Source organism: Oryctolagus cuniculus, chromosome 21 (genome assembly GCF_964237555.1).
Source record: "Oryctolagus cuniculus chromosome 21, mOryCun1.1, whole genome shotgun sequence".
NCBI lineage: Eukaryota > Metazoa > Chordata > Mammalia > Lagomorpha > Leporidae > Oryctolagus > Oryctolagus cuniculus.
Genome location: NC_091452.1, coordinates 24,968,909 through 24,990,673, shown reverse-complemented (window position 1 = coordinate 24,990,673; position 21,765 = coordinate 24,968,909). Strand labels below are relative to the sequence as shown.

Here is a 21,765-nt window from a genome sequence, read left to right as displayed (position 1 = left end):
TCAGGGCGCGCGCTGCGGCCACAGCCACCCACCCGGGCTCCTCACCTGTGACGTGGATGTACTGAGGCTTGTTCTCAGCTGGGAAGTTAAAGGCGGAGGCAGAGTATTTATCTTGTACGAAGCCAAACCTGAGCGAGGACAGGAAGGCACACTGATTAAGCCTTCCCCTCCACTCCGCCGGCTCCCACTTGCGGCATCTTCGCCCCGCCCCCACGACTGGACCCAGGACCTCCAGCTGGGTCTCCCACATGTGGGCAGGGACCCGGTCACTGGGGCCATCACCATTGCCTCCTGGGGTCTTGCATTAGAAGGAAGCTGGAGCCAGGCACTGAGTCTGTGGCTCAACCAGCAGGCTGAGGCCGACTTCAGAGGGCAGCCCCTGTGTTCTCAGGCTAAGCACGTAGAAGGCTCCATTGAGGCCTCGGACAGGAAACGGGGTGAAGCGCCTTAATTGGACTCTTCCTCTTTAAAGTGAGGGACACAGATCTGGGGCGGCCTGCCCCGGAAATGGGCAGCAGGAGCCATCTCTCATCTACGACTTGTTCTGCCCCGTTCCTCTCCGATGACTTCTATTCCTGCTTCTTCTGTATCCATAAAGCGCACCTGTTCCAGCCCTACCTGCAAAGGACGCGGTAACGGAGCTGGCTCTGCCCTCCAGGGTGGAGGGTTTTTTTGTAAGAAGAGTAGGGATATAGGCCCATGTCCTGGGTTCCCCGGCGGAGGGGCTGTGTCGGAGCCTCCATCTAAGCTGCCAGCTCTGCACTGGTGTTGCCTCATTACTTAGTGAAGAATCGTGAAGCCAGATATGCAATTGAGGTGGCTAGGCTGACACGCGCTGGGAGCTTCCTCTCTCCTGCCTCCTCCCAGTGTGGAATGGTCTGCACTGTGCCATTGCGTCCAGCTGCTTTCCAATCCGGCCTCTCAGTGCACTCAGCCTGGGCCAGCCTGACAGAGCGCACTCACCTTATTTCTTCCTTAGGTCACCACGAAAGACCTCCCCCTTACCCCACGGCAATTTAAATACATGGTCTCTGGCCACCTCCCAGCCCACTCAAGGAGAAGGTGAGTCAGGATCCCAGTGGGGGGGAGGGGCAGCTCTGATCCTAGAAAGGGGGTGTGGTCACCGTCACTGCCCAGGGGCTGGTGGTCACGGCAGGAGGGGCCCGGGAAGATGGGCGCTTTTCTAGCGCTTTCTGAGACGGGCCTATGTGTCCTTACACAGCCACATTCCTGCTTAAGAATTCCTCTCCACACAGACGCTACAAGTTAAACAAGTGCTGTGGGTGAGGCACTCTGCTAGGCGGTGCCTCCCAGGGGCCCCCGAACCAGTGTGTGTCTGGAGAAAGGGCACGAGGAATTCAGGGCGGAGGAAGAATCTGACAGGTGCAGAAGATGGGCGGGGCTGTGGTTATGAGGTGGGCGGGCTCGGGTGAAGGGGACAGACAGGAGGTCTGGTGAGTGTCATCCGGGGACTGGCCAGAAGGCTGTGCTGGAAATCAGAGGCTGGGGAAGCAGGCTGGAGAGGAACGGGCAAGTGTTCACAGAAGCTATGAGCAGGAACCGGCCTGAAGGGGGACCAGGAGGATGCTGAGCAGAGAAAAGGCAGGTCTGACAGATACCAGTCACATCCTGAGTGACAGCCAGCCAGCAGTGAGGCCCATTGGGGCCCGGAGCAAGTGGAGTGGACTGGGCCCGTCTGCCTTCCTGCCGACCATGGCGCTCCCTCCCTTCTGCCCCAAGTGTGCCCCTCTCCTGCTGGAAGGAGGGCGGCAGCTGCCCTTGTGTTCACTGCAGTCTAGGCCTGTGGATGAAAGGACGGACCCCAGGGCAGGGTCCAACAAGGCAGGCCGGGGGCAGCTTGGGAGGTGGGGCTGAAGAGCCTGGCCTCCATCCTGTGGCCATGTGCTCATGGGAGTGTACGCGTATGGGGCGTGGGGTCCGGATGGCCTTGGCTGAAGCTGCATGAACAGGGAGAGGACAGAGAAGATGCTGAGTGGACTACACGTCACCATGGGTGACGTGAACCAGCAACCGGATACAGACCCAGCAATGTCTTTCAACGCACGTCAAGAGTGTCCTAACACATTTTTTTTTTTTTTTTTTTGACAGGCAGAGTGGACAGTGAGAGAGAGAGACAGAGAGAAAGGTCTTCCTTTGCCGTTGGTTCACCCTCCAATGGCCGCCGCGGCCGGCGCGCTGCGGCCGGCGCACCGCGCTGATCCGATGGCAGGAGCCAGGAGCCAGGTGCTTTTCCTGGTCTCCCATGGGGTGCAGGGCCCAAGCACCTGGGCCATCCTCCACTGCACTCCCAGGCCACAGCAGAGGGCTGGCCTGGAAGAGGGGCAACCGGGACAGAATCCGGCGCCCCGACCGGGACTAGAACCCGGTGTGCCGGCGCCGCAAGGCGGAGGATTAGCCTAGTGAGCCGCGGCGCCGGCCAAGAGTGTCCTAACACGTTTTATCATTTCTCATTTCTCGTCATCTGGATGGCTTGGCGCAGGGGGCGAGGCTAAGGCGAGAGCTCTACACTCTCCCCTCACCCGGAAGGAGGTGGTTACGAGGCCTGCAAAGCGACAGCTATGGGAACCCAGGCAGAGACCCCCTGTCGGGGACCAGCAGCAGCCGGGAGAAGAGAGCCCTTCCCCGGGGACCACACGGGTTTCACTGGGGTGCCTGCTGCTGCTTTCTTCCCACTGCTCCCTCTTTGCCCCGACACCAACCTGTGTGCAATGGCTTCCTGGAAGAGGTGCATTCGATCCCAGTACGTTTCGGGTTCAAAGCCTGAAAGGAGAAAAGGAGAGACGCCGAGCTGTGGGCACCAGGGCCGAGACTCTCCCCGGCTCTGGCCTTCGCCACCCTTTGCTCTCCGGCAACCCTTGCTTCTGGAGCCTAGGTTCTGCTTTTCCCGCGCTCCTACTATGGCCAAAGCAAGGCTGGAAACGGGCTGAGTCCTTGGCGGCCAGTGTGGGCTGCCGGCGCTCGACACGAGACTCAGCTTATGAGTCGAGAGCTGGCGGGGGCGTGATATTCCAGAACAAACAAGAGTAACGTGAGACGCATGCTGGCTGCTTCCGAGGAGTCAGGGCAACAAATCCTGATGTATTCTGCTACCCGCCTGCAGCTTCCCTGCGAGGACAAGGCGATGTCACCAGCTCTGCTTCTGGGGGTGGGGCAAGTGGAACAAATAAATACGGAAGTGAATCTGTGACAAGTGATGGCTTGAGGGGAGTGGACGCGCTCCCTTCCCATCGCCGTGAAGACCAGGAGCTGCGCACAGAGGTGAGAGGGCTGAGCGGGCTGTCTCATAGCAACAGGCCGTGCAGCAAGGGGCTGCTGTTCTGGGGCCGGGGTTCCCAGAGCCGTGGCCATCCCAGGCCCAGAGCCGTGGCCACCCCCAGGCCTACAGCCATGGCCATCCCCAAGCACAGAGCCGTGGCCACCCCCAGGCCTACAGCCATGGCCATCCTCAGGCCCAGAGCCGTGATCACCCCCAGGCCCAGAGCTGTGGCCATCCCCAAGCACAGAGCTGTGGCCATCCCCAGGCCCAGATCCGTGGCCACCCCCAGGCCTACAGCCATGGCCATCCCCAAGCACAGAGCTGTGGCCATCCCCAGGCCCAGAGCCGTGGCCATCCCCAGGCCCAGAGCCGTGGCCATCCCAGGCCCAGAGCCGTGGCCATCCTCAGGCCCAGAGCCGTGGCCATCCTCAGGCCCAGAGCTGTGGCCATCCCCAAGCACAGAGCTGTGGCCATCCCCAGGCCCAGAGCCGTGGCCATCCCCAAGCACAGAGCTGTGGCCACCCCCAGGCCCAGAGCCGTGATCACCCCCAGGTCCAGAGCCGTGATCACCCCCAGGCCCAGAGCCGTGGCCATCCCCAGGCCCAGAGCCGTGGCCACCCCCAGGTCTAGAGCCATGGCCATCCCAGGCCCAGAGCCGTGGCTGTGGGGAGCAACTCGGACTATACTGTTACTGGAATTAAGACTTATTCTATGCATCTGCTCTCCCACTGTGGGGAGCAACTCGGACTATATTGTTACTGGAATTAAGACTTATTCTATGCATCTGCTCTCCCACAATATGGCGCTGGGAGAGGAGAAAACAGCTTCTACGCAGCTGCCTCCAGTTCAACCAATAAACTGTAGGACCTACTCCTGATTGGAGGAGAGCAGCGTACTCGGCGTGTGGGCAGCCGAGTTAGGATTGGCGGAGGAGGACTATAAAGGAGGAGAGAGACGGCATGCACGAGGAACATCTAAGGGGAACATCTAGCTGAAGGAACACCCATGCAGCCCCCGAGAAAGCCGGCCGGCGGTGTGCCGCTCCCCTGCGGAAGTGGGGAATGTGGCCAGGGGGAACTGCCCTTCCACGGAGGTGGAGGGGATAGTAGCCAACCCGGGAAGAACCAGCAGCAAACCCGGGGAGGGCCGAGCAGACGAAAGAACAGCGCAGGGTCCTGTGTCGTTCCTCCACGAAGAGGGGGAGCGACACGTGGCCATCCTCGGCCCAGAGCCGTGGCCATTCCCAGGTCTAGAGGCGTGGCCATCCCAGGCCCAGAGCCATGGCCACCCCCAGGTCTAGAGCCATGGCCATCCCAGGCCCAGAGCCGTGGCCACCCCCAGGTCTAGAGCCATGGCCATCCCAGGCCCAGAGCCATGGCCATCCCAGGCCCTCCGTGGCTCTGCTGCTCTTTCCACAGCTGAGTGCTCTGGCTGGGAGGGATATTTGAGGATTCCAGGCTACTACAGAGAGAAAAAAAAAAAAAAAAAGAGCTTGGGCTCTCATAGGGAAAGACACACATGCACGGCACATTCTTGTCAGATGTTTTAAGATTTTGAACTCCCTTTTACAGGGAAGCAGAGATAACAGGGAGAGAAGAGGCCCAGAAGCAAGAAAATCGATTTTCAGATTCAAGCCCTCGTTCCTTCAAACCAGGATGCCTTTCTTCCGCTGTAACCATGGCAACTGGCAGAGGCTGCTGGTCTGGAAGACTCGCTTATAACTGGCAAAGAAAGCCATCAACTCACACACACACACAAAATGGCCTCTGATGCCAGCCCTGAGAACAATCCCGTGCGTTTGCTGCAGGGCTGCAAAGACCCCGAAGGGTCTCTGGATGGTGTGGGGGAAGATCCCTCTGTCCTCAATATTTGTGGAAAGCAACAGTGCCAGGAAGCTGCCGGGTTCGGGACGCGTCTCCCGGGAGCACCACTGAGCGGTGTTTCAGGGCTGCAGATGTGGCCCTCTCCCAGCCGCACTGGGAGGCTCCATGAGGACGCGTGTCCATAAAGAACGCTCCGGAAGCAAGCAAGCAGGCAGGCGAGCGAGCGAGCGTATCGTGGAGCCTGTGGCCTCCAGTGGGGAGGGGACTCTGTGGGGCTCGCCTGGAACCCAACCCTCACTTCGGACCTCGTTGAAGTGTCCTCCAAGTTGTAAATAAGGCACGCCCAGGTGGGCCTCTGCTAGAAGAGCTGTTTGCACGAGGGCAGCCTGTGCCCATGGAGAGTACAGGAGCAGGCAGCGTGGCCCAGGGCCCTCCCCCGACGTGGCTGTCTGCTGCTGCTGACCACGCCACAGGCTTACAAGGGCATGGGGAGCACGGCGGCTCCTTTACATCCAAAGTTGCTTCTTTCACATTGATATTCTCCGTGGCCGAGATGCCACACGGCTCCTGACGTTACCGGCGCCAGCTCTGGCTTTTCTTTTTAAAGAAGTATCATCTGTGAACTCATTACAAGCTTTTTAGGAGCTATTTATACCTTCGTCCGCAAGGAACGCTTGGGGACAGAAGGCTATGTGCTGCGGCAGGCAGAGCTGTCCTTTGACATCTCGAACCTGGCAGACTGGGGTTGAGTGGCAGGTGGGGCGAACCTGTGTGCTCTCCCTTTCCCATGAATGACCCTGTTGCGGAGGGACTGGTCAGGGTCTTCCCACTCTGCTCTGTCTTGCCTGAGATGTGGGATTGGAGCCGTGTGCACTGTTCCAGGGCCCGACATGCCACAGCTTTGCACAACAGGCACTGTTTCCTGTTTTGTTTTGCTTTCCATCTCCCCATCTCCCCACTCTGTGGCCTGTTTTTGTTTTTGTTTTTTTTCCCTGCAGGGGACGGCATACGCGGGCCTCCCTCCCATGGGGTTCAAATCCCTGCAGCCCGAGCCAGGCAGGCTGGAGCGTGTGGAGGAGGAGCAGTGAGTAAGCTCCAGATGCAGCCAGCACGACAAGCCCTCTGCCGCCCACCGCTCTGCCCCACCCCTCATGGCAGTCTTCCTGGGAGGGCGAGGCAGCTCTAGCCAGGCTCACTTTAGGAATAAGGGATTTGAGGCTCAGAGACATTAAGCGATTTGCCCACTCGGTACAGAACCAGGGTCAAGACCCTTGTTAAAAGGTCTCCTCCCCAGGGAGGCCCCCGGAGAGGTGCCCTTGGGGGCGGGGGATGGTGTGTGACTGGCCTGGCCGAGACAGACGCTCAGGGGTGGGGGGTCTCTTACTGTCAAACAGGTGCTCGCTGCCCTCCTTGAGCAGACAGCTGATGTTGAGCGGGATGAAGAGCTGGGCTCGCAGCGGGTCGCCGTACAGGTAACTGGGCAGCGCAAAAGGACCCTCCAACACCGGGACCAACAAAAAGCCACAGGAGGTGGCCTTCCGGTGCCAGCCCTGGACCTGGTGGGAAGCAAGCACAGAAATGAACGGCATTGCCTCCAGATTCTTTGAGACGACACACAAGACTTCCCTAGCAGCAAGCCCGCCTGAATGGCGCGGGCGTATTGATCGGCGTGTTCATTTATTCATGATCCCTGGCTCCAAACCGGCCCTGCACAGGAAATAGCACAGTTTAACCTCCTGACGGATACGCAAGAAGCTGTGAGTTAAGCATACAGCTCATCTTCGTGGCCCGCGCGCTCTGACTTCAGGTCTTTCTTAAGGAAGAACAGACTGGAGAGAGCTGCCACCCTTCTGGTTCCACGAGACGGTAGAGGAAGGTCGCAGGATGTAGGTCCAGTCTTTCTAACTTTGCCCTTTGTCAAGAATTCAGTGAGATCAAAGTCCCGAATGGGAAAACGGTGCACCCAGGCCAGCGGAGAGGACTTGGTGTTGGGTGGGAGGTGACTGTGGTAGTCTCTGGCCAAAAGCAGTAAGTCCTGACCTGACAGGATGACAGCCACTGTCTGGCCAACCTCCAAAGCCCACCTGCCCATATTCTTAGGGAACAGTGGCAATTTTCTAGTTCTTGAGATTTTTTTTAAGCCATAAAACTGAAGCATATTGAGGGGAAAAAAAGTGCTAACCGATGTGGCTCTGGTATAAGATGAAATTTCTGCAAATACTGTTTTTTAAGAATATGGTTAAGGGGGCTGGTGCTGTGGCGCAGTAGGTTAAAACCCCAGCCTATGGCGCCAGCATCCCATGTGGGTGCCAGTTTGAGTCCTGGCTACTCCACTTCTGATCCTGCTCTCTGCTAATGTACCTGGGAAAGTAGCAAAGGATAGCCCAAGTCCTTGGGCCCCTAAACCCATGTGGGAGACCTGGAAGAAACTCCTAGCTCCTAGCTTTGGATTGGCCCAGCTTCAGCCATTGTAGCCATTTGGGGAGTGAACCAGAGGATGGAAGATCTCTCTCTCTCTGGCTCTACCTCTCTAACTCTTTCAAATAAATAAAATAAATCTTTTTAAAAAACCCACGGTTAAGAGGTGTGGCACTGTGGGTTAAGCTGCTGCGTGGGGCACTCGCATCCCATATCCAAGTGCAGCACCAGTTCAAGTCCTGACTGCTCTGCTTCTGGTCCAGCTTCTTGCTAATGTGCCTGGAAGGCAGCAGACGATGGCTCAAGTACTCAGGTCCCTGCCACCCATCTGGGAGACTCAGATGGAGCTCCCGGCTCCTGGTTTTGACCTGGCACAGCCCAGCTCTTGTGGGCATTTGGGTGAGGAGTGAGCCAGCATATGGAAGGTAACTCTGTATGTCAAATACAGATTAAAAAAAAACAAACAAACAGGTAAACACAATCATATAAAAAATTGAAGGGGACCACACTTAGCTTTCCTCCTCAGAACACTCACACCAGCTACATAAACCAAGATCCCTGCCTGATCAAAATAGTTTGACCTTTTGTCTTATGCGATATTTATCCTAAAAATATATAACCTAATATATAACAAATGTGGACACTGCCTTACGATAATAATTCACTTATCTGGGACAGTTCTAAAAACTTGGCAAAGTAATTATGCAGAGACGCATGGTGCTCAGTGGGCCATACGTGAATATATTGGAAGAGTGGGCTTTTTCAAGAGTGGTGCTCGGCTCCTCCGAGGAAACCAACACCCTTTTCTGCGCCCAACCCTAACCACGGGTGTGTGGCTTTAGAGGCTGTGGTCCTGTCGTCTTGAGGTTGGGTTGTCAGTCAGAGCCTGCAAGCAAGAAGCTCAAGCCCACAGGGTCCGAGGGTTTGTTTTACTGGAGCGAGGGAGCGGTCACCCCGGTCACCCCAGGCTCGCTCTGCTGGGGTAGGACGAGGAGTTGGGCGTCCTGTGAGATTTAGGCCTTTACGATGTTCCCTAGATGACCACCTTTTCCTGGTGCCACATGGAGGCAAGCTGCAGCGGACAGAGACCTGGACAACTCCCTCCCCCAGGACAGCACATCTTTATGGGTCAAACCCGAGACTGCGGGCTGCGGACAGAGAAGTTTGCCCACCACTGCTGTGCTGGTTTCTAATGGGAGAAACACAATGTGTATAGGACACATCCCATGCTGCATGCCTGTGTGAACGCACAAAATCTCTCTGGGAGCACACTCAGCAAAGTGTAGTGGTGGCTGCTTTCACGTGGAAGCCCTAGGACACAGGGATGGGAGACAGGTGTGCTTCCGTTCTTGACCTGTGATCCTCCGCTAGGAGTAATCCCTCCACCCTGGGACAGGTGACAACATGGAGACTATCTTTTTTTTTTTTTTTGAGAGGCACAGAGATGGGGCAGGGCGGGTGGGAAGGAAAGAGACAGGGACAGACAGACAGACAGAGCACCCATCCACTGATTCACTCCTCAAATGCCTGCAATGGCCAGAGCTGGGGTGGGCTGAAGCAGGAGCTGGGAACTCAACCACTTGAGCCATCACCTGCTGCCACCCAGGGTGCACACTGGCAAGCAGCTGGGGTATGGAGCCTTGGCACTCAGGTATGGGATGTGGGCATCTTAACCACTAGACCAAATAGCTGCCTTTAGAGACATTTCTGGTTATCATAGTTGGGGGTGTGCTATCGGCATTTTGTAGGCAAAGGCTGGGGACGCTGCCCAGTGTCCTATAATGTACAGTCCTGCCCCTCCCCCCCAATCCAGCAGACAACCACGCAGCCCCAGATGTCAGTAGTGTCAAGGTTGACAAACCTGGATCTACTGTTTCTGTTTAAACTTTTAGCAACGTTTACATTTTTCTTATAGTCGAAGTGAAAGGCATCAGGAGCCTGGACTAAAAAGTCCCAGTGACGTGAGTCTCTACCAAGCACCCTCCACGCCCCTCCGCGGGGTTGGCCGCAGGGCGCGGCCACGTGCGCCCGGGCTCTCACCATCTCGAAGAGCACTGCCGCGGTCACTGCCATCCAGTGCAGCTTGATCTCGAAGGCTGCGTTCAGGGAGAAGTTGCCATGGTAGTAGCAGCTGCACCACTCCAGCCGGTCCGTGCGGTTGTTCACGTCGACGTCCAGGGTGACGGTCCTCTGCTCTGGGACCGTGGCGGCTGAGGGCGTGCAGGATGGGCCGTGGGAAAGAGAGGGAACAGGAGGCGTGGGATGATGAGGAAGAGTAGAAACAGCTAAGCACGCAGATGTGAAACTGCAGAATCGCCCAATGGAAAATCATAGATTCTAGAAATTTCCTGGGAATCATCTTGTCCCGGAGTTAGCAAGCTTTTTCTGTAAAGGGCTAGATAATAAATACGTTGGGTTTTGTGGGCCGAGTGGTTTCCATTGCAACTACTCAGCTATGCCGTTACAGAGCAAAAGCAGCCATGGATCGCGTGTACATGGATGGGCTCAGGGATGTTCCAATCAGACTTTACCTACAAAAACAGGTGGAGCTACCCTGTATGGTGCTGTGATGGCGGCTATGTGTCATATACACCCATGCAAACCCACGGGTTGTACTTAAGGAACCCTAAAGTAAACCATGGTAACCTGAGTAATAATGATGAGTCAGCACCAGTCCACAGATTGTAACAAATGCACCACTCTGGTGGAGGGTGCTGATAGTGGGGGGAGGCTGGGTGTGCGAGTGTGTGTGTGTGTGAGAGAGAGAGAGACAGACAACAGGAGATATATGGAACTTTCAGCTGTGAACCTAAAATTGCTCTAAAAGATAAAGTCTATTATTGTAAAACAAACAAACGGTCAGCCTGATTTGACTGATTAGGTCTTCCCTGTCATTTACAGAAGTGGAAATGGTGACTCAAGGAGGGGCGACGCCTTGGCCAAGGACACAGGGTCAGAAGCTGAGCCAGACGGACCCCCAGGCCTTCTGGTTTCAGTGACCCACAAAGGGACAATGGGACACAGTCTAGACCACAGTGAAGAGGAAGTCTTGCTTTTCTGGTTTCAACCCGGAAAGCTTACAGTTCTACAATCTTTTCTTAAGAAACGAAACCTCTGAGCAGACATTCGGCCTAATGGTTAAGACACCAGGTGGGATGCCCACATGCCAGGCTGGAAAGTCTGGGTCCAAGCTCCAGCCCCTGACTCCAACTTCCTGCTAATGCAGACCCATCAAGGCAACAGTGACGGCTCAAGTAATCAGGCTCCTGCCACCCACGTGGGACACCTGGGCTGAGTTTCTGGCTCCTGGTGTCGGCCCGGCCCTGGCCTGGCCGTTGCAAGGATTTGGGGAGTGAATCACTGGGTGGGAGCCTCTCTCAGACAATCAAGTTCCTGACCACAGTGATGGCCAGAAGTAAAAAGGCCCACAGGGCTCTGCTCTGCTGTGCCTGGGGCGGGGGGGCACTGCCACACACAGGGCTTCCATAAACTCTGACCTGCCCCTCCCTCTTCCCTGCCCCATGGTTCTCCTTATCTGAAGCAGTCAGCTTAGTTCTGGGCTTTGCAGGTAGAAGCCCCGAATGGCTTTTGTCACTGATAAGGATAAAGAAGCTCTGAGTCAGCAGTTTTTATGGGCCTCTGTTGGGACACTGGATGGAACCCAGGCGTGCTGCTTACCGGTCCTTCTAAACTAAAACAGGCGAAAGAGGAACTTCTGGACTTGGGGTTGCAAGAGCTCGGCTCTTGAATTTCTCCACTTGTACCTCTCCTCCTCTCTGTCTGCTCCTGTTATTCCTCCCTCCCAGCTTAAGCCGTGAGCTCACCGAGGCTCAGTGTACCAAGGCCTGGCCGTGACCCCTGTGGATACAGCTCAGCTGGCTGTGGCACCGAAAGCTAAAGAACTCGGTGGCTCCACTTGTTTAAAGGCTCGACAAGACCAGATTCTGTGTCTGCCTCACATTCCTGATTTAGGACATCCTCCAGAGAAGCTCCTACAGAAACTGTCAAGACGGTCTCGAGAGCCAAAATGACGACGTGGGTGGGTGTTTGGCACCGCAGTTAGCTCACTGTGTGGGACACCAGCATCCTTTATCAGAGGGCCCGGCTGAAGTCCCGGTTACTCAGCTTCTGATCCAGCTTCCTGCTAATGTGCACTGTGTGGCAGCAGGTGATGGCTCAGGTATTTGGGACCCTGCCACCCACATGGGAGACCTGGAATGAATTCTGGGCTCCTGGCTTTGGTCTGGCCGAGTCTGGGGATCTGTAGGCATTTGGAGAGTGAACTGGTAGATGGAAGATCTCTCTTGGTTTATCCTTGTCTGTCTTGGCCTCTATGCTTTTCAAATCAAAATGCACTTTAAAAAGTGTTTCAATGACGAAATGTCCTTTCAACAAGCAAAAAAAAAAAAAAAAAAAAAAAAAAAAAGATGATGCAAGGGTGACAATACCTGAAGCATTTTCCAGAAGCAATAACCAAGGAGTAAATGCAGCTAACGAGCTGGGACCATGCAGGCACCTCTGTGACACCTGCACTGTCTGGGTGGGGACCGTGCTCATGCCTAGGTGATAGGCAGCTTGTCTGTTCCCAAGCTGGCAGCATGTTCAAGAGGACTACTGTCTTTCTGACAAGTGCATAGTTAATTGCTTAGGGTCGGAAGGTTTGCAGCTCCTAGCCCTAATGTTCCAAATTCAATCCCCCCCCCCCCCGATTCTGTCAAACTGCATTCATGCTTTTTTTCATTGATTGAAACCGACCAGCCACTAAGTACTGTCCTAGGTGCTGGAACAGCCACTGAATAAGACAAAACTCATCCCACAGCTTACGTCCCTGCGGAAGTAGAAAATACACACATACGACATGTGGTGCTACAAGCAAAGGAGACAAAGAAGCAGAGTCAGAGAGGCCTAGAAAGGGCTGGGTGGGATCAGGGAAGGTCTCACTACACACAACCTTGGAAGAGAGACGTAGGCAAGTGAGGGAGCAGCAAGAGGAAGGGCCTGCAAGCAGAGTGTGGCTGATGTGTAGGGCAGCCAGAGTGGTGCGGCGCAGTGCCCAGCAGGTGAACAGGAGACAGGTCACAGCCTCGACAGCCTGCGGGCTGCTGAAGTGAGCCGAGCAGAGAGGACGCTGCCCGGAGGAGGAACTTGACCCGACCTCCATCTGAAGGGGTCAGCCGGGAGGTGGCTGCAGTGATGCAGGCTGGAGATGATGGTGCCTTGGACCAGGGTCATAGAGGAGACAGTAAGGAGCAGTCGGCCCTGATCTACACTGAAAGTCAAAAAAAGGAACCCAGAGCCGGGGCCCCCTTTATGGCATGGTGGGTAAAGCTGCCACGCGTGAGGTCAGCATTCCATACGGGCACTGGTTCAGGTCCCGGCTGCTCCACTTCCAATCCAGCTCCCTGCTAATAGCCTGGGAAAAGCAGCGGAAGACAGCCCAAGTGCTTCTGCTCCTGCACCCACGTGGGAGATCCAGATAAAGTTCCTGGCTCCTGGCTTCGGCCTGGCTCAGCCCTGGCTGTTACAGCCATTTGGGGAGTGAACCAGCATATAGAAGATCTCCCTCTCTCTCTCTCTGTAGCTATGACTTTTGAATAAATAAATAAATCTTAAGAAAGGAAGGGAGGGAGGAGGAGAGAAAGTGCAGGCTTGCTGGTGGGCTGGATGCAGGGTGGGAGGGAAAGAGGAGCATGGGAAGCAGCTGAGTTTTTCTGGCCTAAGGGACCAGGATGCCTGGAAGAAGCAGGGCTGGGGTGGGAGCAGCAGAGCTGTCTGAACACGGGACAGGAAGTCCTCTGGTGATGCACAGGTAGGCGGGTGGAGGGGTCCTGACCCAGGGAGCATGGTCTGGCGTAGAGACAGGAGCTTGGGAGCATCCAGATCTCGGGGTAATGAAGGCCTCTGGCCTGGAGGAGCTGCTAAAGCCTGGGGCTGTGACACTGAGCAGTCAGGAGAGTTGGTGAAGGGCGCTGATGAGCGAGCAGGAGGGAGGGCTGGGAAGGGGGTGCTGTCTTGAGAGCTGAGCGGAGAAGAAGCTAATGGAGGAGGCAGGGGCTATCTGACAGACACTGCGGATGGGGCTGGGGAGCTGGCGACTCAGCCACGCGGGGCTCCCTGGTGACAAGCCGCTCCAGTGTGGGCATGGAAAGAAAGCTCACTTGGACTTCTCAGTTGTTGTATCTGCTGGGCTTGACTTTTAACAATGGAGGAGTAAAGATGCCCGGGTAGAGGGGGCAAGTTCCCAGACAGGGGACGGTGTGGGAACGCTGCCGAGCACTGTGCGTGTCCCCGCGCATGTGTGGAGACCCCGGCTTCGACAGGTTGTGGTGGGCGTCATGCACAGCCCTGGGTGGGGAGGCAAGGGGACAGGGACAGACATGGCTGCTGGCAAGGGCAGACGGCAGCAGGTGGGAATCCAGGGTCTACCTCTGAGGACTTCCATGTTCCCAGTGACACAGGATGCTGAGGCTAGGGGTGGCGAGCAGGGGGTAGAGAGTTGGTGGTGCTAAGCTGTGTAACGAGGGAAGTGAAGATGCAGGGATGGTGAGGAAGAGGAGGAAGGCGGCAAGACCAGCGGGTTGTAGGTCCTGGTTAGGGGGCAAGGGCTTGCCGGGGTCGGGGCTGGGGAGGAATATGCTGGAAGGCCAGCGGAGCTGGCAGGGAGGGAAAGACAAGAAAAGCCACACTGGGGACCGCTAGGGTTTTCCAGCCAGGGCCAGGACCTGAGTGTCTTCCATCAGCAAGGACAGCCGCTGCCCTGGGCCATCGCGCGAACCACCCCACAGCCTGATGGGCTCCGACTTCCGTCTTCATGAGGCTGAAGTGCAGCGTTTAGAGCTCTCTGAGGATAAACTCCAGCTCCGGCCCTGAGTAGAGGCGGAGCCAGGGCCAGCAGCTTCACCGTGCCGAGCCTCGGTTTCCTGAGCTCTGAAACGTAAGCCAGAGCCTCCATGACAGGACCCAGCTGAGGATCATGTAAGATGACTCTCCGGTTGGCCCACGAAGGCTCTAGAAATCATGCTGTTGTCACCACTGCCCCATGCTGGGCAGGGCAGAAGCAAACACAGATGGCATGGCCGGCCAGCGGAAAGCACAGGAGGAGCCCGGGGGCCAGCACGCAGCAGAGAGGGCACTGCTTTCTAACACTGAGGCTCTAGCTTGGACCATGCATTCTGCCCCCCGTCTCTGAAGGCAGCCCTTTCCTACATGCCAGGACACCTGCTTCCAGAACTTTCTGATAAGCATCAAAGCTTCTCGGGTTCTTGCTGAGTTCTCCAATCACGGCTCTCCCTGAAGGGCAGCGGTTTTCAACTGCCCCAGAAACAGTTTTGTCTATATACACCCCACCCCTCAGGGGACACCTGGCGGTGTCAGGAGACGCTGTGCCACACAGGGGGTGCTAGGGGTGTAACTGGCACCCAGCAGAGGCCAGGGATGCTGCTCACCATCCCAGGTTGCAAGGACACCCCCATAGCAAAGAATCACTTGGCCTCCAATGTCCAAAGTGCCAAGGCTCAGATAAGGTTTGGTACTCCTTGCAGAAGATTTCCGAGAATAATTCCTTTCAACACACCAACAGAAAAGGAAAGTTTTCTGAATAAATGACAGCTACCTCCCAACTTAAAAGGACCAAAAGTGGGGATGGTGTTGTGGTGCAGAGGGTTAAGCCCCCACCTGCAGCACTAGCGTCCCATACCAGAGTGCCGGTTTGAGTTTCAGTGGCTCTGCTTCTGATCCAGCTTCCTGCTAATGTGCTTGGTAAGGCAGTGGAAGATGGCCTAAGTACTTGGCTCCCGGTGACCCATGTGGGAGACCAGGATGGAGTTTTCTGGGTGCTTGGCTTTGGCCTGACCCAGCCCCGACTGTTGCAGGCATCTGGAGAGTAAACCAAAGGATGAAAGATCTCTGTATCTGCGTGTGTGTGTGTGTGTGTGTGTGTCTGTTGTCTCCCTTTCAAATAAAAAACCAAATCTTTTTGTTAAAAAAAAAAAAGACCAGGCCGGCACCACGGCTCACTAGGCTAATCCTCCGCCTTGCGGCGCCGGCACACCGGGTTCTAATCCCGGTCGGGGCGCCGGATTCTGTCCCGGTTGCCCCTCTTCCAGGCCAGCTCTCTGCTATGGCCAGGGAGTGCAGTGGAGGATGGCCCAGGTGCTTGGGCCCTGCACCCCATGGGAGACCAGGAGAAGCACCTGGCTCCTGCCATCGGATCAGCGCGGTGCGCCAGCTGCAGCGCGCAGGCCACGGTGGCCATTGGAGGGTGAACCAACGGCAAAGGAAGACCTTCCTCTCTCTCTCTCTCACTGTCCACTCTGCCTATCCAAAAAAAAAAAAATTAAAAAAAAAAAGACCAAAAATTACCAGATTCACTTTGAAAACCATTTTGCTAAAATGTGTCAGCACAGCTGCTGCCTGTAGGTACCCCCAATTCTCTGCTTCTAAGCTGGGGTGGTACTCAGTGACCTATGACCTGACTTCCCAGAACTCGGCAAATAGGCTGCACGTGCTGGCCATGACCTCTTCCTACAAGGGCGACATCTGGATTTGTGGCAGCCCATTGAGTTCTTCAGAAATCCTGTCGCTTCCTTCAGCTTGCAGGTAAATAAAACGTCACCATACATAATCCAAAGTATTTTTTTCTTTTTTAAAGGCAGAGAGACAAATAGATCGACACACAGACAGACAGACAGAAATCTTCCAACTGTTGGTTCTCTCCCCAAATGTTCACAACAGTCAGGCTGAAGCCAGGACCCAAGAACTACTTGAGTTGTCACCTGTTGTTTCCCAGGGTATGCAAAAGCAGGAAGTAAAATTGGAAAGGGAGCCAGGACTCGAACACAGGCACTCTGATACGGGATGTGGGCATCTTCACTGCTGCGTCAAATGATCTGGTATTTATTTAAGGTAACCCACTATGTCTCTGTCTCAAAAGGCAACCCTCTCAACGCTCTCTTGAGTATGGCTTTAAGGTTTAACTCCTTGCCCCTCAGAGAAGAGAATAACCTTTAACTTGTATCTAAAAGGAAAAAGCAGACTTTAAAACTTGGCTACTAAAAACAATACTTGGGCCGGTGCTGCAGCTCACTAGGCTAATCCTCCGCCTGTGGCACCGGCACCCTGGGTTCTAGTCCCGGTTACAGTGCCGGATTCTGTCCCGGTTGCCCCTCTTCCAGGCCAGCTCTCTGCTGTGGCCTGGGAGGGCAGTGGAGGATGGCCCAAGTGTTTGGACCCCGCACCCCATGGGAGACCAGGATAATTACCTGGCTCCTGCCATCGGATCAGCGCGATGCGCCGGCCGTGGCGGCCATTTGGGGGTGAACCAACAGAAGGAAGACCTCTCTCTCACTGTCTAACTCTGCCTGTCCAAAAAAAAAAAAAAAAAAAAAAACAACCTTGATTTAGTGGAGAAAAAGGCCACGACACTCGGTCTTGAGACACTTCCTGTATGCCATAACTCACAAATTAAGGTTGTACTTGCTGGGCCGGCGCTGTGGCTCACTAGGCTAATCCTCCGCCTTGCGGCGCAGGCACACCAGGTTCTAGTCCCGGTCAGGGCGCCAGATTCTGTCCCAGTTGCCCCTCTTCCAGGCCAGCTCTTTGCTGTGGCCAGGGAGTGCACTGGAGGATGGCCCAAGTGCTTGGGCCCTGCACCCCATGGGAAACCAGGAGAAGTACCTGGCTCCTGCCATCGGATCAGCGCGGTGCGCCGGCCGCAGCGGCCATTGGAGGGTGAACCAACGGCAAAGGAAGACCTTTCTCTCTGTCTCTCTCTCTCACTGTCCACTCTGCCTGTCAAAAAAAGAAAAAAAAAAAAAAGGCTGTACTTGCTGAATTCTACGCTTTCTGTGTTGGTAAGAGGTCTTCCTGACACCACCTTTGCTGTCAGACTTTGGCTTGTGCTTCCCACTGGTGTGAGGTAACTGCCCTTTGATGTGCTGCTTCTTAGAAGCCCTTCTTGGGCACGAACTGCACAAGATGAGCTTGCTGCCAGCTGTTCCAGGGGCTCGCAGGCCTGGGGTGTCAAGCCCCAAGTGGTGCTTGAGGTGAGTCAGGGCGCTGGACGTGAGCACCCCAGGATAACGGGGAGCACGTGGCCTCTTTGATCCCCAGAGACTTCGAGCAATTGGAGAGTAAGAAAGGCAAGGAGGCCAAGGAGGGGAGGAAGGAGGGAGAGCAGTGCCTGCCAGGGTGAGAGGTGGAGAAGCTGCTCCTTCCTTGGTTCTGCCACATGTTCTCCGTCTCATGCAGTGCTGGCGAGGAGAGAGCGGAGCCACTCCTGCGGCCCCCAGGTCTGAGGCTCCGGGAAAAGGAGTGACTACTAAGATCTCCATTGTGTCCTACACAGGGATTCCCACTAGCTGGGTGTCTGAAGGTAAGTGGAGTATAACGTGGGCTTTCACTGGAGTTCGGTCTATTAGGTTTGCTTGCTTGCTTCCTTCCAGAGGGTTTCAGGATCTCATGAGATAAATCCCACAGAGCATGGATTTTCTGAAGATGCTCCCATCTCAACCCATCTGCCAGGTCTTTCAGAGCACAAGTTCCAGTTTCCTATCATAGGTCACTACCATTCAATAAGCAGGTTCACCCCTGTCCTGAGGCATCCCAGTAGACATCCCTCAAGGTGGTCCACACATATGGGAAGGAAGGGATGATGGGAAATTTTTGCTCAGCATAAGAGTCTGCAATGCACAACCTTTGGGTTCCTTCCTGTTCTGAGATCCCAGGATGCTGTACCTCTGGGGAGGGGCCCTGGCAGGAAGCGAACCTGCTGTGGTCAGCAGCTCATGTCCCCTGAATCCTGAGGGCCTCTTGGGCAAAGTGACCACATCATCTCTCCTCTGCTGTCTGTGCAGGTTTGGCATCACGCTCTCATGTGAGAGGTGCTAGACGCTGTTGGCTGGGATGATGGACCCACTCAGCCAGTGGAAGACAGCCTGGGAACTCACACTGTGACAGACACAACGGCCAGCTGTGACAGACACCACAGTTCTAATCATGGTTCATGTGGCATCGTGACCTTGGCTGGCCACCACCCTCCCCCAGCCACCCACCAGCACGTCCCCAGGTGTCACCTGTGTCAGGCACCTACCTAGAAGCGCAGCTGCCTGGCTCCGTCCTCCAAAGCTGCGGCTAAAGGAGCTGTGCCTGCTTGCGTAGGAGGCTGGCCGGCTGGGCAGCCAGGGCAGGAGGAAGGCGGGGATCTCGGAGTGCAGCAGCTCTTCGGCCACGAAGGCCACCTCAAACCACTTGCGCTGGAAGCTGGCAAAGTCGTCCACCCCCGCCGTGTGCCAGGTGGTGGTGGGCTGCTGCATGGTCACTGCGAGAGGCAGAGGGGGAGCAGGAGGGGCTTTCAGCACAAATGCTTACTTTCTGCCCGACACACCTGCTACAGTGTGGACGAACCTGATGCTAAGTTACAGAAAAGTCAGACTCACAAGACCACTGTACATGGCTGGCGCTGTGGCTCACTTGGCTAATCCTCCGCCTGCAGCGCCGGCACTCCGGGTTCTAGTCCCGGTTACAGTGCCGGATTCTGTCCCGGTTGCTCCTCTTCCAGTCCAGCTCTCTGCTGTGGCCCAGGAAGGCAGTGGAGGATGGCCCAAGTCCTTGGGCCCTGCACCCCATGGGAGACCAGGAGGAAGCACCTGGCTCCTGGCTTCAGAACGGCGCAGTGCACCGGCCGTAGCGGCCATCTGGGGGAAGAACCAACGGAAAAGGAAGACCTTTCTCTCTCTCTCTCTCTCTCACTGTCTAATTCTGCCTGGCAAAAAAATAATAATAATAAAATAAAAAAAGACCACTGTACTGTATGATTCCATTTAGATGAAATGTCCGGGACAGGTAGATCTGAGACAGAGGGCAGACCGGTGGCTGCTGGGGCAGGGGACAGAGGAAGAGGAGCTGAGGAGTGACTGCTAATGGGGGCTGGGACAGGTTTCTCTCAGGGGTGATGAAAACTCTGGAACTAGATAGAGGTGACAGGTGCACAACACCGTAAATGCACTAAATGCCCCTGAACTGTTCACTTTCAAATAGGCCATTTCATTGTATGTGTGCTTTACTTCAATCAAAATAGTTTATCCTCACATTTATGCCTCTAGTTTTAGAGTATATGAAACTAATATTTCTTTTCAACTTGAGGGCTAAACAGGTAATCTACTGGTCAAATTTTGAGCTGAAGGGCAAGGGTGTTAATGGATGTACTAAAGGGGAAAAGTTTGCCTAGGTCTTTTTTCTACGCATCTTTGGACAAGAGGCCACGGGGAGTGGCACCAGCTGCTTCCTCTCCCCCATGATGCCTTCAGCCCAGAGGTGCTGGAGCCAGCTGCCTGCAGGATGTGAGTCGCTTCCAGCCAAGGGCTCCGTGTGAGCTGGGCACACTTGGAGACGTCTGAATTCTGGGTGCCCCCAGAGCTATGAGAGCTGGCTCTGATGTGCCAGATGTGATTTCCAACTGAGAGGGATTACTTTTTCTCATTTTTGGAAAAAAAAAAGGTTCCCTATCCTCAGATTCAACTAACAGAAGATGGAAAAATATTTGAAAAAATAGCTTTTTTTCCTTGCCATTATTTCCTAAACAATATAGTGTAATAACTGTTTGTGTAGCATTTACGTTATGTGAATTGTTTTATGTACCGATGATTTAGGGTGGGTAGGAGCAGCTGTGTTGGCTCTTTGAGAACCCCATGCCATCTCATATAAGGGGCTTGCGCACCTGTGGATTTTGGCATCCTCGGGAGTCTTGGAACCATTTCCACAGACACTGAGGAATGACAATACTTAAACTATCCTTTGGAAAACCTGCTAGGACTTGACGGTCTTTCTGGAGACCCAGCAAGTGCGAGGGGCTATAAATCAGGTCGGCCCCCATCCTGTTATATCAGAACCACCTGTGCCTGGTGGTGGTGGGGGCGCCATCATTCCAAACAGCTACCGTAGAATGGCTGGTGGGGATTTCACAACACCGGGTCCCTTGGCATCTTTCAGGTTTGTCTTCTTCCTGCACTGTCCTCACCGAGGACACACTGTAACTTAAGAAGCCCCCCCTCACTTAAATTAGACACAAATGCTCTGGGAAGCAGGTACATCTGTCAACTTAGACCCCAACCGCACCGTGGAGCGCAGAAGGCATGGTCATGTGATACAGCAAGTTCCCAGGAAAAAATTCCCAGCCCTGGGGGTAATGGCCAGTGCCCTGGCTCTGACCTCGGTCGGGCTCTTTGTCCATTACGATCTTGTAGAAGTAGAAGCCGTAGATGAAGGTCCGCCAGGCTTCCCCAGATGCGTGTGTGATGAGCTGCTCTTCCAGCATTTTCTAGGAGAGACATTGAACTCTGAAATTCCTATGGAGGGAAATCCCAGAGAGGCAGCCAAGGGAGGGCCAGGGGCACTGAGGAGAACCCTACCTGCCACCCCGGATTAGACACACCTGCTGCCCTATGCAAATGAGCCTGGTGTCAATTATGTCATAAAATATAATGCATTCTATTATGCTTTCAAATATTTCAAGCATACAGAAAAGTACAAAGATATCAAAGGGATATCCAAAGGGATACCACTTTCAGGTTTTTAAAAGTTAACATACTATATATAGGCCCCCTTATCTGCAGGGGACCCATTCCAAGACCCCCAGTGGATGTATGAAACTGCACATACCCTATATATGCTACATTTTCACTACACATACACAAGTGTAACTTATAAATTAGGTAGAGAGTAACAATAATTAATAATGAGACAGTGCAACTACAATAATATACTGTAATAAAAGTTATATCCATGACTTTTCCCATTCCTGTCATGTCATGGAATGTCTACTTCTAGAGTTTGCCATTAGTCTATTTGGACCAAGACTGACTGGAGGCAAGGTTGACTGGGAAATCAACACTGTGGATAGGGGAGGATTACTGTAGAAACTTCAGATCTATTTTAAAAAATCCCTATGGATTTTCCCAATCCCATTCCCCTTCCTCTCTCTAGAAATACATGGTTAGTGACATATTATTCTCAGGCATGTTTTAAAGAACTTGATTGTCTAGACAAACATTGATAAAGAAAATGAGAGGTCTGACGTTTATATTTCTTTGAAAGGCAGAGAGACACAGGGATGGGGGACAGCGCTCCCATTCACTGGTTCACTCCCCAGTAGCCCCAACAGTCAGGGCCGAGAGGCCAGAGCAAATCCAGGATCCTGGAATTCAATCCAGGAATACTCATGGTATTCATGGGCAGCAGGGACCCACTTGA

General features: G+C 54.6%; 1 protein-coding gene across 11 annotated transcripts in view; it reads right to left on the bottom strand.

Moving 5' to 3' along the window:
• DEPDC5 (DEP domain containing 5, GATOR1 subcomplex subunit) overlaps positions 1 to 21,765 on the bottom strand; it is a 153,328-nt gene that overhangs the window by 757 nt on the left and 130,806 nt on the right. For 7 of the 11 annotated variants that reach the window (XM_051826702.2, XM_051826696.2, XM_051826701.2 and 4 more), the window contains 6 exons: positions 20,725 to 20,833; positions 18,608 to 18,835; positions 9,559 to 9,728; positions 6,485 to 6,656; positions 2,721 to 2,781; positions 46 to 128 (listed from right to left, as the gene is read on the bottom strand). In XM_051826702.2, the coding sequence (XP_051682662.2) occupies positions 46 to 128; positions 2,721 to 2,781; positions 6,485 to 6,656; positions 9,559 to 9,728; positions 18,608 to 18,835; positions 20,725 to 20,833 (823 nt within the window). Of the gene's footprint in view, positions 1 to 45; positions 129 to 2,720; positions 2,782 to 6,484; positions 6,657 to 9,558; positions 9,729 to 18,607; positions 18,836 to 20,724; positions 20,862 to 21,765 lie in introns of those variants that run through there. The other 4 variants (XR_011385158.1, XR_011385159.1, XM_051826704.2 and 1 more) reach the window with 3 other exon arrangements.